The sequence below is a fragment of the Ascaphus truei genome, chromosome 14 (genome assembly GCF_040206685.1).
Source record: "Ascaphus truei isolate aAscTru1 chromosome 14, aAscTru1.hap1, whole genome shotgun sequence".
In the NCBI taxonomy this organism is placed as follows: domain Eukaryota; kingdom Metazoa; phylum Chordata; class Amphibia; order Anura; family Ascaphidae; genus Ascaphus; species Ascaphus truei.
In genome coordinates, this window is record NC_134496.1 from 28,677,483 (window position 1) to 28,689,841 (window position 12,359).

Sequence of the window (12,359 nt, forward strand, 5' to 3'; positions counted from 1 at the left end):
TCCAGAGCGGGAGAAGTGCTGGGAGAGGCTATTCTGGAGAAGTGAGGGAAGGTGCCAGGTGCAGAATCGGGCTTCCAGGTCCCTGGCGAGTGCCCTCCCTCGAATTCAGGTAAGATACCCCTGTCCCCGTCCCCGTCCCCCCCCCCCTTAGCGAGAGAGGGTCAAAAAAGGAAAAGGGGTTCAAATTAGTGACCTCTACGTATGCTGGATGTTGAAGGTCACCAGAGGACAGTCTCCTCTTCATGGACCTGATGGGACATGCGGATTGTAATGAAAGACTCAGACAGCAGAAAACCCATATACGTAGATATAAATGTTTATATATAATTTACAAAATACATGACAAACACGATAACAGTATACCAGTGTTAGGTTAACAATGAATATTGCTTCTAAAACACAATGCCCTGGTGGGGTCTGAGGAGGGACGGAGCGGGACAGAGAGGGGTATATACTGTAGGTACAGAAATAGGGACATGGTTCTCAAATTCGTTCACTGCCAGCAATGCTGGTTTCTCTGACAGCAAATGGTTTGAAGTCCAAGTCTACTGTACTTAACCAGTGTCAACAGAAAATAAAATGAAACAAGATGAGGAAATAAATATATATTATATACTTCACCCAAACCAACGGGTTTGAAGAAAAAGACAGCATTGCAAAGGTATATGATCAAAAGTGATATATTGTATTTCCAATCAAAAAACAATGTTTTGGTCCTCTATATGGGATATTCCTCAGGGTAGTGTGATGGTCACACAGAGGACTGAATTGCTAGTTTTTGTTCGGAAATGCAATACATTATTTTTGAGCACGTAACTGCAGTGCTGTGTCATTTTCATTGGTTTGGGGGAAGTATATTTATTTTGTTATGATACAGTACGTGCACACACAACATTCTTATAGGAGGTGTGATTACTTCATCATATATATTTGTTTAAATCAGGCTGCCTTTAACATCTTCTTATCATCCTGATCACAGGATGCATTGTAATTTCCGGAAACATTAAAAAAACAAAAAAACAAACGCACAGCATAGTGAATTAACTGCAATCTACTGTAGTCTCAACTTTATACATTGTAGAGTGTGTTCACAAGGCTGGGTATTTTCATTGAACAGAAAAAAATACTGATATTCTCTGACATATGTATAAGCACTGGGTTGCTTCAATACAAATTAAAATAACTTGCAGGTAATTAATTTGAATATAATGAAGCAACTCATTGGCACATGATAAACATGCCGAAGAAGCACGCAGATTAGACCACATCTCTGTTAAATCACTGCGGTGTAATTAGAAGCGTTGAAATATTTCAGTGGTATAAAGAAGGTACAGGATGGAAGCATTATTCAGAGGAAGGGGAATGCTAGAACAAGAGGTCCTTCTCTGAAGCTGGGGAGTTGGCGGGCTGGGGGAAACGTGAGGAAGTAGTTCTTCACTGAAAAGGAGCGGATGGATGGATGGATGGATGGACAGCCTCCCAGCAGAGGTAGTGGAGGTTGCTACAGTAAACGTAATGGGATAGACACATGGGGATCATAAATATGGATATAACAAATAGGGGAAACTTGAAAAAGGGCAAACTCGGTGGCCCATGTGGATCTTATTATCTGCCACCTGAGTAAGAATTTGCTTCCTACTCTGACATTGTAATAATACTGTACAACAAGAGGGCAGAATTATGCGGAGGGAGTGTTCAAATCTCTCAGCAGTTCCCAGTGTACGGGTGCTTCTTTAACCCTGTATATTACTATAAGAAACAATCTTGAAAAGATTTTCACAATGAGACCATTTTGAAGTATAAAAAAAGGCATTTTGTACAAAACATTTTTTTAGATCAGCTAAGAGGATCATCACTTCTTCCACACACACATACAGTGCAAATACAATGCAAATAAGGTCTTAAGAACAAATATTTCTAGATCTCTTATCGAGCGAAAAGGATCTGATTCATTGTTGTTATAGAATATATAGTTTCCAGTAGCAGGTTATGATACCAGCATGGACCAGTATAGTGAGCGCTTTTAGATATACAGCTTCAACACATCTAGATAAATGCTTGATGTGTGAGGTTCAAATCATAGGTTTTTGCCATGAAATTAACTCTAAAAATTAATTTTAAACATGTATTAGATACTGACTGCATTAGCATTCTTTCAGTCTTTAAGCGATTTGATGACTGATGATAGGAGACAGATGAGACGTTACCAAATGCTAAATTGTAATAAGATGTAGCACAAAGATTTAACACCTATGAGGATATTTGCATGTCCTGTGTTAGTCGCCAAACTTGCTTCACTCACTCTATTGTCACATCATACAGGGGTTAAGCTGCAGACAAGGATTCTGAGAAGTGGCATTTAAATGAGCACAGATCTGTTTGAGTGGGTTGAAGGATTCTGTACTTCGTTGTCCCCGATTGATGTAGAAGCTGTGTAATTCAGCGGGCAAAAGCATTAGGGAATCCATGTAACAAATTACTAGAAAGACAAAAATACCCAATGCTACATCCAATGTGACAAAATACATAGTTAAATACTTCAATGTTAGTATTCTCATGAGTAAGGGTCATTTAGTTTAAACCTTTGGCCAGAGCGTTATAAGCCTGCAGCCACTTCACGGCATGACCAGTATGCAGGTCCTAACATTACCTGTGAAAAATTACTAGAAAGGATAAAAGTGACACTCTCCCGTGGGTGCTCATTTACATGTCACTACCCAGAATCCTTGCAATCTCTCCTTAAGCTTAACAATACCAGACGTATAATATGTTGTTCCACTGGGATCTGCATAGCTAATGAATAACTACTTTAACTCGAACGTTGGTCCAGTAAAAGGTATCACAACCTGCACTTCTACTGGACTAAAACATTTACCATAACTCTGCAAAAATATAACTTTTGAACAGGAAATCTTAGTGTCCATGACCTTGTGCAGTCAGGATAGCAGCTCACTATAGTTTACACAAAGCTACTTTCATTGCCTCAATCCCGGTTATTCTGGGTCAAAAAGATAAACCTGCACCTTCCTGTAATCAGAGATTCTTATCGGGAAGAAAACTCCAGCCATCCTACAACGCATTAAAGGCCCCTTCGGCAGAAAAGGGGTTAACCTGGATCTGTGAAGTGTGTGTGTAATAATATTCATTTCTGAGTGCTAATTTTAATATACCGCTGTTTTTGTAGGGGAAGGCAGCCAACTCTTGCATTTTGACTTCCAAGTGCCCTTTTGTCATTCTCCATTGCTGGTTTGGATAAGTCTTTCAAACGTGCTTCTCAGGTCCTCTCCACCTGGCCTTATCATAGCGTCTGTGCTGTGGCTTTCAGAGTTAGGAAGGGCCGTGCAATGCTAATAGGGTCAGGCCCCCAAGTAATATATAGAGTCTCTCTCAGAGAGTGGCACAAGATATAAGTTCTACAGTCTCTGAGCTGTGAAGGGGGAGAAAGGTTATGCCAGGCTTGCTTCCTTTTCCTGCACATTGTATTCTTTGCTTCGTTTCACCTTCCAGGCAATGACACCCAACAGCAAGATCCCCAGGACTTTGTAACCGATCTGGAGGCCCAGGTACCTGCAGAGAGAAGACGGGAAGCCAGTGTCAGGGCAGACATTAAGGGTAACACCTATAAGATGAAATGTCAGCTGGGAGATGTTTCCATTCCACGTGTTAAGCAGAGATGTCAGTTGGTCCTCCCTACTGTATGTCACTTGACACCAAGTATGGCATGTCCCATACCTGATGATACTTGTAGTTCCCATAATGATACGTCCCCAGTCTCTTTCCCGATTATGTTTTTGTCCCTCACCTAATGTCATATTTTACTGCCTTAACACTGTCCGTCAGATTTACCACCTTTATCCTAATGGCACATGTCTCCTGCTCCCACCCCTGACACATGTCCCTTCTGATAACACACGTCCCCTGTCCTTCCCTAGTGACAAGCGCCCCCTCTCCGTGTTACCTGTTGCGCAGCAGGTCATTATTGTAGTACCAGCAGGCTCCTTTTGTCTTGTTGCAGTTCATTTTCCACCCAATGCAGGTGGAATCAATGACAAGTCCAAAAAGAGCTGGGGCAGGAAGCCAAGCTGAGAGGTACAGAAAAGAATACCCTGAACCTCGAATCTAACACAAAGCACGATAACGGCTCATTTAAAAAGACATCCTTGTGGTGTGAAACTCAGGATAAATGTAGCTGCTAAGCCCCAGTAGAACTCTTCAGTAAACTTGGGGAGCGCAGGTACCGAAAGGGGGTAAGAATAAAAACACAATGGCGCAATACTGTATTTTCAATGGTGGTAGGTTGAATAATAATACAGTGTAGAATTTGCAGTCACATTTTTAAATAGTTACAAATACAGCTCAACACCGTTATAACGCAAATCCGCTTATAACGCGAAGCAAGCGTGGCTCCCAATTTTCGCATCTATGACTACTTTACAACATGATTATTGGTATCTTAAATACTTTATTGTAAACGCATACAATTGTACATTATTTCTAACGCGATCTGCTTATAGCACAATGTGATTCTTTGGACCCAAAGCACAGCGTTATAAGGGGGTTGAGCTGTATCTTGCACTGCTGGAGAGGTGGGATGAGGCCTGCTATAGAAATCAAAAGATGCTCAGTATATTGAAACTCATTAAAAATGACATTAAGAGTTGAATTTAAAAATTAAAAATAGTAGTATTATCTAATATTACAGAATTGATTTATTTTTTAAGTAACACATGTAGGGTATTGCTTGGATTGCGCCTGTAACTCTTGGGGAGTGTGCGTGTGCACTCTGATGCTCTATTTTATCTGTAAATTGACCTTTTGACCATCGGCACTATCGGACGCTCTTTTTCTTCTATTCTGAGATATCCTGAAAGCTTTAGAAGACCGTATTAACCTGTTCCTTGCCGCGATGGATATATGCTTATTTGGCCAATTCAAAATCTGAGTGCAATTCTTACACCGTATTTTTCAACCGGCCACCATTGAAGATACAGTTTTGCGCCATTGTGTTTTCATTCTTTCCCCCTTGCGCTCCCCAAGTTTTCTACACGTGGAAGAATTTGTGAACAAAATCTTAAAAAGTGCTTTGCGCTGCATGTCGCTGTGAAGTTGACATAACTCATTGTGCACTTTTATCACTTTATTCTCAATATTTTATATCACTATTAATTCATCATTTACTGAGACTTTAGCACTTATCATTGTATTCCATTTATTATCTAGCACTTAATATTGCATTTAACTAGCAGCGCCTTTTACACTGTTGTGTCTTGCTGCTAAGCCCCAGTGCCTGCTCCCAACGGGCTTCATCCACCTCCAGATACCAAGACTGTAGATATACAATGCACATAATCAACATTTCAATGCCAGCCTAAGTTCTGCTTTCTGTACGAAAGCTAAAAGTACCATATTGGCCCGAATATAGTACGGCCTCGCACATAATACGACCCTAAAGTTTTGAAGGTGTTCTACGTGAAAAATAAAAGGTGTTGCACATATAATACGAGTACAGTTTTCGGAAAGGCATTTTTAGGAAAAAAACATGGCACTATATTTAGGCCAATACAGTATATAGGATTTTCATCCAACGCATTCTGTTGAATTTCAGGAGGACAAGCTACTTTGTTCTTCAACCCCGTAATGCTGATTTAACCTCTTCTGTGTGGGTACTCATATGTGGTTTCAGATGCCTAGCGGGTATATTTATCAGTCCCACAGCTACCAAATGGGGGAAGAACAGGCGCACCAGATTTATTAGCTAAGAAAATCCCACTGGTTGCAATGGTAATGTTTTTCCGTTATAAATCCGGTGCAGTTCTTTTGCTCCAGTTTTTCAGCCAGGAGACTTTGATAAATGAGCCCCCGATTCCTCCCCTGGTTGGAGCTGGAAGGGGAGTCAGATGTCTTACCATGGTGGGGTTATTGCTCTGTTGGGTTTGACACTTACCTAAAAGCCTCATTAGAAGGAACTGAACTCCGATTGCAAACGATTTTTCATCTTGAGGCACCACTCTGTGAAAACAAACAGATCCAATCAGACGTCTGTGGAAAGAGGGGGAGATCCAGGAACAATTTTCCCGGGCCTGCAGGCTGTGGGGGGTCCCGGCTTCTGGCTCTCCCCAGCTGCTCTGCCTGCCTCTACCCACGCCACCCTCTCCCGCCGGCACGCTCCGGAAGCTGGGTGCACCCGTAAGTCAAGCTCAGCTTCCGGCGCACAGCAGCGGGAGATAGAAGACGGTGTGGGAAGAGGCAGGCAGAGCAGCTAGGGAGAGCCGGAGCGTGGATGTGGCCAGAGGTAAGTGGTAATTATATTGGGGGGAGGGGTAATTGTATTTGGGGTGGTGGTAATTTGATTGGGGGGTTAATTGTATGTGGTGGTAATTGTGTTGTGGGGTTGTTCTTGTATTTGGGGTGGTGGTAATTGTATTTGGGGGAGTAATTGTATTGGGTGGGGTTGGGGTAATTGTATTTGGGGGAGGAGGCAATTGTATTTGGAGAGGTTTTGTATTTGAGTGTGTTGGGGGGGGGGTAATTGTATTTGGGAGTAGTGGTAATTGTATTTGGGGGGGGGAGATAGTGGTAGTTGTATCTGGTGGGGTAGTAGAGATATTTATATCTGTGGGGGGAGTATAATGCTGTTTGTATCTGGGGTGGTGTAGTGGTGCCTGTATTTGAAAGAGTAGTGGTGTTTGTATTTGGAGGGGGTAGTGATGTTTTGTAATGGAGGGGTTATTATTGTGTGTGGGGGGGTTGTATGGGTATTGGGGGGAATTGTGTGTGGCCAGGGGAGTTGAGGGAAATGAGTGTGAAGAGGGGGGGATTGAGGGAGAGAGGGTAATTGAGTGACAGCGGAGGGGGGGTGGAGAGTGAGAGGAGGGAGAGTGAGTGAGGAAGAAAGGGGGAAGCGTGAGAGACAGATGGAGGAGAGAAATATAGGGCGCCCACATAAAATCTGCACAGGGCGTCGAAATGGCTAAGGCCAGCTATTCCTACATACCGTAAGACCATCATATACACGGGGTTGTGGGACAGGCAGGCGATGAGCCCAGCGAATGAGATAAGGAACACGACTGGCAGCAGGAGGTGGGAGCAGCTGATAGGACAGGATCCTGAATGTGCTGAGCCTGCACTATGGCTGGAACCGCCGCTGATACAGGAGCAGTTCAGGTACGTCTGTGAGACATAAGTAGGGAAGCAGAAGGGATCCTAAGCTCAGAAAACGACACACACAGACATCTACAGCTGAGAAAAATAAAAACAAGATCAACTATTTGTCGGCAATGGACTTTAACCCTTTTTTACCATCACCGTCTTCACCCAATTTGTTAATGTATAAAATCTGCATTAAACAAACTAAATGAATAAGAAATATACTTTGTTTAATTTAGTGAATAATTAATAATCAACAAAAGGCATCATTAATAATGAAATTAAACGGCTATTTTTAATATCTATTCTTGAATGCAATATTCATTATTGGATGTCATATCAATTGCTGAATGCAATCTCCGTTATTAAGGGTGTGCTGTACATAATTTCCATGCTGTATCCCTCTCCATACTCACAACGGCCCTTTTTCCCGATGATGATGCATTGTATGCGCTGCAGCCGGCGTGACACGGAGAGAGATATTCCACCGCGTTAGACCCACAGACTGGGTGGAAGGCAAACACTGGACACGCACAATGCTGATTACAAGATGTAACACCCCCACTGTCAAGCAACAAAGCAAGATGAGTTCAGTTACTCATTCTTTTTTATTTTTTTTTAAACAACTTTACATGCATTTAGAGGGGGGAGTTGGGGAGTGGGACAGGTAAAAATAAAAAAGGAGAGGGAGTGGTACCACAACAACATTTTACACACTTGTTATACAGGTCAAAGTTCACATCCATCAGGCATCATTTACTTGGAATACAGTAGGGATTATATTTCTAGTGATAATAGTTTATCTGCCACTGCAGTTCAGTTACTCTTTTTAATCTACATTTCATATTGTTATAACAATATAATTCTTTATTTTTTTAAAAATGAGAAACAGAAAGAAGAAACACCAGGTGAAGCAAAGACACTTCCACACGGATAAGTCCCTATATACTACACTCAAAATCTGTGAAGGGAGAGTACCCTGTCTGAGTAGGGATATATGCAGTCGGAAACAATAATCTGGTCCTATATATAATGGAAGATGAATAACTTAAAACCAAATTTAATAGGTATATGTTAAAATAAATCGGAACCAGATTAGTACAAAGTAAGTGCTATAAATGCCTAATAATAATAAGTTGTGCTATATCCAGCAAGTGAAAATGTATATCTAGTGATGGTAACCAAGTGGTCAGCCCAACCGGCAAAGTGTCCTGTAGAAGCACAGGTAAGTAGGTGCAGACAAATCTAATAACTTGCTAACAAATGCTTCTAATGAATTCACCTAAAACGCTAACAGCGAACCATCTGAATAAAATCAATTATGAACAGTGCGTTATTCTTGCGTTGAACAAATCATAAGAGCCTGCATATATAAATATATTATATTCAGAATTGATGCGCGGAGAGGTGCGGAGTCCAGTGACCGAAGCAGGGTCAGGCAGCAGGGAGATCAGGAACAAGGCAGGCAAGGCACAAGGTCAGAATGCAGCAAGGCACGGTGTCACACACTAGGTTATGCTCAGCAATGAGAGTCTGGGCTGAGCAGGTATTTAAGGAACCTCCCTCCAGTGGGAAGTGGGGCGGAAAATAGACGGAACGCAAAGGATAGGCTGGTGGGTCGCGCAGGTGGGCCCTATTGTGCAGCCCGATTAGGTCTAGGGCGGAGCTACGTCTCGCGCGCACCACCGACGTCAGGAGGTGGCGATCCGATCGCGCACCGCGCATGCCCGTCATCCAAACGGAACCTGGAGGCGGTACAGGGGAAACCTGTCTTACGCGCGCCACTGACGTCAATGGGTGGCGACTCTATCGCACACCACACATGTCCGTCTTCGGCGCGGGGACGGAGACTGGGAACGGATCTCGAGAGACAGGCTGATCGCGCGTCGCCCGCGCGCGCAGTGGAACCGCAATTCTTGAGTGCCAGGTGTAGAAGGCTGAAGAGGTGAGTTCCGGCCATTAGGATGGCGAATCCTCACAAGTGTCAGCTATTTATATCTTTAAGAAAGGAGCAGTGGAATTGTTTTTTTTTTAATGAGATAATACCTATTTTTTACTTTGTGCACAGGAGTCTGAGGCAGCCATCTATAAATTTGGGATCTCATATGACAAGCAGACGAGGGAAGCAGAGAAGCTTAAGCCCATTAGGATTCATTCATTTTCTAGAGGGGCTACCACCAGGGTTGCCACCACTCCAGGTTTGAGTTTTGGCCACATATCTCTGGGCTACGGGTTTACCTAGTAAACCTCCGGGGTCCGGCGGTGTCTCCCGGCATCCTCGGCGGCGTCTCCCCCTGCAACTCCTTTCAATATGGCCACACGACGTCAAATGTCGCCACATTGCCATGTCAACGGGAACGCCACGTGATATCACAGCGTCACATGATGCGCATTGCCATGACAACGAGACGCTACGTGACTTCACGCCATGGCAACGTGACGCCTCGCGTCATAAGGCGTCTCGTCATTGCAACTTGATGCCACGTGACATCGTTGTCATGGCAACGCCACGCCATATTGACGGGTTGCACGGGGAGATGCTTGGTGGATGTCAGTAGAATGCCAGAGGATGCCTGCAGATGAAGGTAAGCGCTAAATTTAGAAATGTTGTCTCCGGGTTAGCTTTTAGTAGAAGGTGGCAACCCTGGCTACCACCGGTGCTGTTAACCAGTGGTAGCCAATGTTAACTTTGCTGACAAAGAGGTTGGGGGGTTTGAGATTGAGTGAAACCTTTGTACCTGTCTGTGTTCTTGTTGTTGATGTCCTGTGTGGGGCAGCCCATGAAGAAGAGAGGAAGGCAGAGCATAATGGAGACAATCAGGACAGACACCGCAAACCGAGGTATGACCTTCAAAGAGAAACAACACTGCTTCATGACGATTCCTCCAATCAGCATCCCCAGAGCGGCCGCTGGCAGATTCACGGCTCCTGCAGACGTGGGGAGGTAGACACATCTTCAGTGCTGGGAGACAGAAGCAGGGAAGGGGCAGATGCAGGTAGCAAGTGGAAGAGGTATAGTGGGTAATGTGGATAATTGGATGAGTAATGTTCTATACAATGGGCTGGAGTAGGACAGTGACAATGTCATGGCTTTTGAAGTGGGTGAACTCAGTTCAAATCTTAGTGTCAGCTCTCCTTGTAACTTCATCTCCCTGTGTCGCAGGCACTAAAATTAGATTATACGCGTTTCAGGGCAGGGACTCATTGAATCCGCAAAATTATGTGTGCCAACCAAATGTCGGAATCAAATGCTATACCACAAGCGTCTACTGTAGGTTCAGTCCCATGCTCAGCCACTTTAACTCTTGCTATGTGGCCTTGTAAATATCGTTCTACAGCTACATTGCCATCTGTTTAATATTCTATTACAGCTGTGCAATGTGTGGCAGCAAAATGTATTCATTTAATCTAACCAATACTAAGATGTCTCCCACTGTTCATAACAGTTACCAATTCACTCAACATAGGTCCCCTTCTCAATTATTCTTGACGTTGTACAACCCCGTCTCCTAACTTCTCTCAAGAACCTCTGTCCCAGATATGCCCCGACCTGCCGTCCCTGACAGAGAGGGAGGAAAGGAGAGAAGCAGAGGAAGCTTTACTGACCAATGAGTAAGTTGGCATAGGAAGCGCTGGTGCCATACTGCTTCTCCAGGAACTTGTTGAGAAAGGTGGACAATGCAGCAATGACGGAGGAGAAGCTGCACTGGGACAGCACCAGCATCAGAAACAGGGGATTCATAAGAAGGCGCAGAAATAACCGTGGGAACTCTGCCAAAGAGAAAAAGCGATGCATTACTGCTAATTTATACTGTCCAACAGAGGAAGAGGAACATAGATGGTGAGCAGGCATGATACATTGATCAGCTAATATATCCAAAGCAAAGCTTTCTATAACACTGTGGATTTAGCTTCCTGATAGGCCGGCTTAGTAATGTTGCACTTGTGGGTAGTCTTCCCTCAAAGAAGATCTGTCCAGTCTTATGATTGCTAATGCATTGCAGGCCCTTTTGGCAGCAGAAGGGTTAAATAGTCCCTCCAAAGAGCGAAATGAATTAATGCCACGCGTGTGTTCAATGGGTTACATGTAGGTTATAGACATCGTCAATGAATCAGTATTTGTAAACTTGTTTTTTTTTTACTGTCTTCATAGTAACCAAATGCTTTGAGGCAGCTTTACAATATTTACCTCTTTTGTGATAAGACTGTAAACTGCTCTATACTGTAACTAATTCTGCTGCCTTCGATCGCCATAGAGATGAAGACAAATAATTAGCAGATAAGATAAGATTTACAGGGAGCTTTAGAAAATTAAAACTATAGTTTTTTCTTCAAACTGGTGAACATTTTACTTGAAGAGGGATTGAATATTTTTTAGATTATACGGATAAATTGTCACTGTATGCGACTGGTCCTTTAAAGAAGCAGTCCCCTAACATACCTGACCCCTATTTTCTTTACCAGTACGGGAAGAATGTGTTTTTCCAGAGCTGCACTGCGTTAATTTTAGCTCTAGGTACACCCTGGTTCCCGAGTCACTTACCGGTAAACGTAGCGCTAGTACTTCCTGACCTTTAAATCCACTGTGCCACAGAGGCCAATAGGAAGCCACAATGGATGATGTTGCAGCTTCCTATTGGCCCGCGTGATGTGGTGGATTTAAACCATTTGGTATCCCCTCGGAGGGGGAGCGGGAACCGGCGCTATTTTTACACAGCTACGTATCTCGAGAACCAAGAGATCGCCAGAGCTGAAAATAATGCGTTTCAGCTACGGGGATCCCATACCTTCCCATTCTTGCTAAAAGAAAAAGGAAGGCGGGGGGCAATTTAAAAAAAAAAAATGTACTGCTCTCTTAAATGTAAAATTCCTTTTTCTGTGAGATTACTCTTCTCTAGAAACCAAGGCAACATTAACAAAAACACCCTCTGCTTCCAATATTTTTAGAGAACCGAAGCATGATTGCCGCTATGAAAAAAATATTTGTTTGGTTGCACCATTTGTTATGTATGAAATCTATAAATGCACCTTCCTAAACCTTTCCAAAACGAAATCTTTTCCGGCTGAACTGTTGCTTCTTCACCAACTTGGAAACAAATACTTGTGAATTATTTTGCCAGAATCTTGTTCGCTGCTCTTTCTGTAACTTATCTTTATAATTGGCCAGTAGAGGGGAGTGAACTCCAAGTTATAACTGAATGCTTATGTCTTTG

The 12,359-nt window shown here is 43.2% G+C and overlaps 1 protein-coding gene across 1 annotated transcript in view; it reads right to left on the minus strand.

The window, feature by feature from the left end:
* Nucleotides 1–300: 300 nt before the first annotated feature.
* Nucleotides 301–12,359, minus strand: part of LOC142465878 (solute carrier organic anion transporter family member 2A1-like) — a 29,939-nt gene continuing 17,880 nt past the window's right edge. The window contains exons 8-14 of the mRNA XM_075570270.1: nt 10,753–10,917; nt 9,885–10,074; nt 7,563–7,710; nt 6,995–7,170; nt 5,945–6,009; nt 3,959–4,082; nt 301–3,567 (exon numbers count right to left, since the gene is read on the minus strand). Coding sequence (XP_075426385.1) covers nt 3,447–3,567; nt 3,959–4,082; nt 5,945–6,009; nt 6,995–7,170; nt 7,563–7,710; nt 9,885–10,074; nt 10,753–10,917 — 989 coding nt within the window. The 3' untranslated portion in view covers nt 301–3,446. The remainder of the gene's footprint in view (nt 3,568–3,958; nt 4,083–5,944; nt 6,010–6,994; nt 7,171–7,562; nt 7,711–9,884; nt 10,075–10,752; nt 10,918–12,359) is intronic.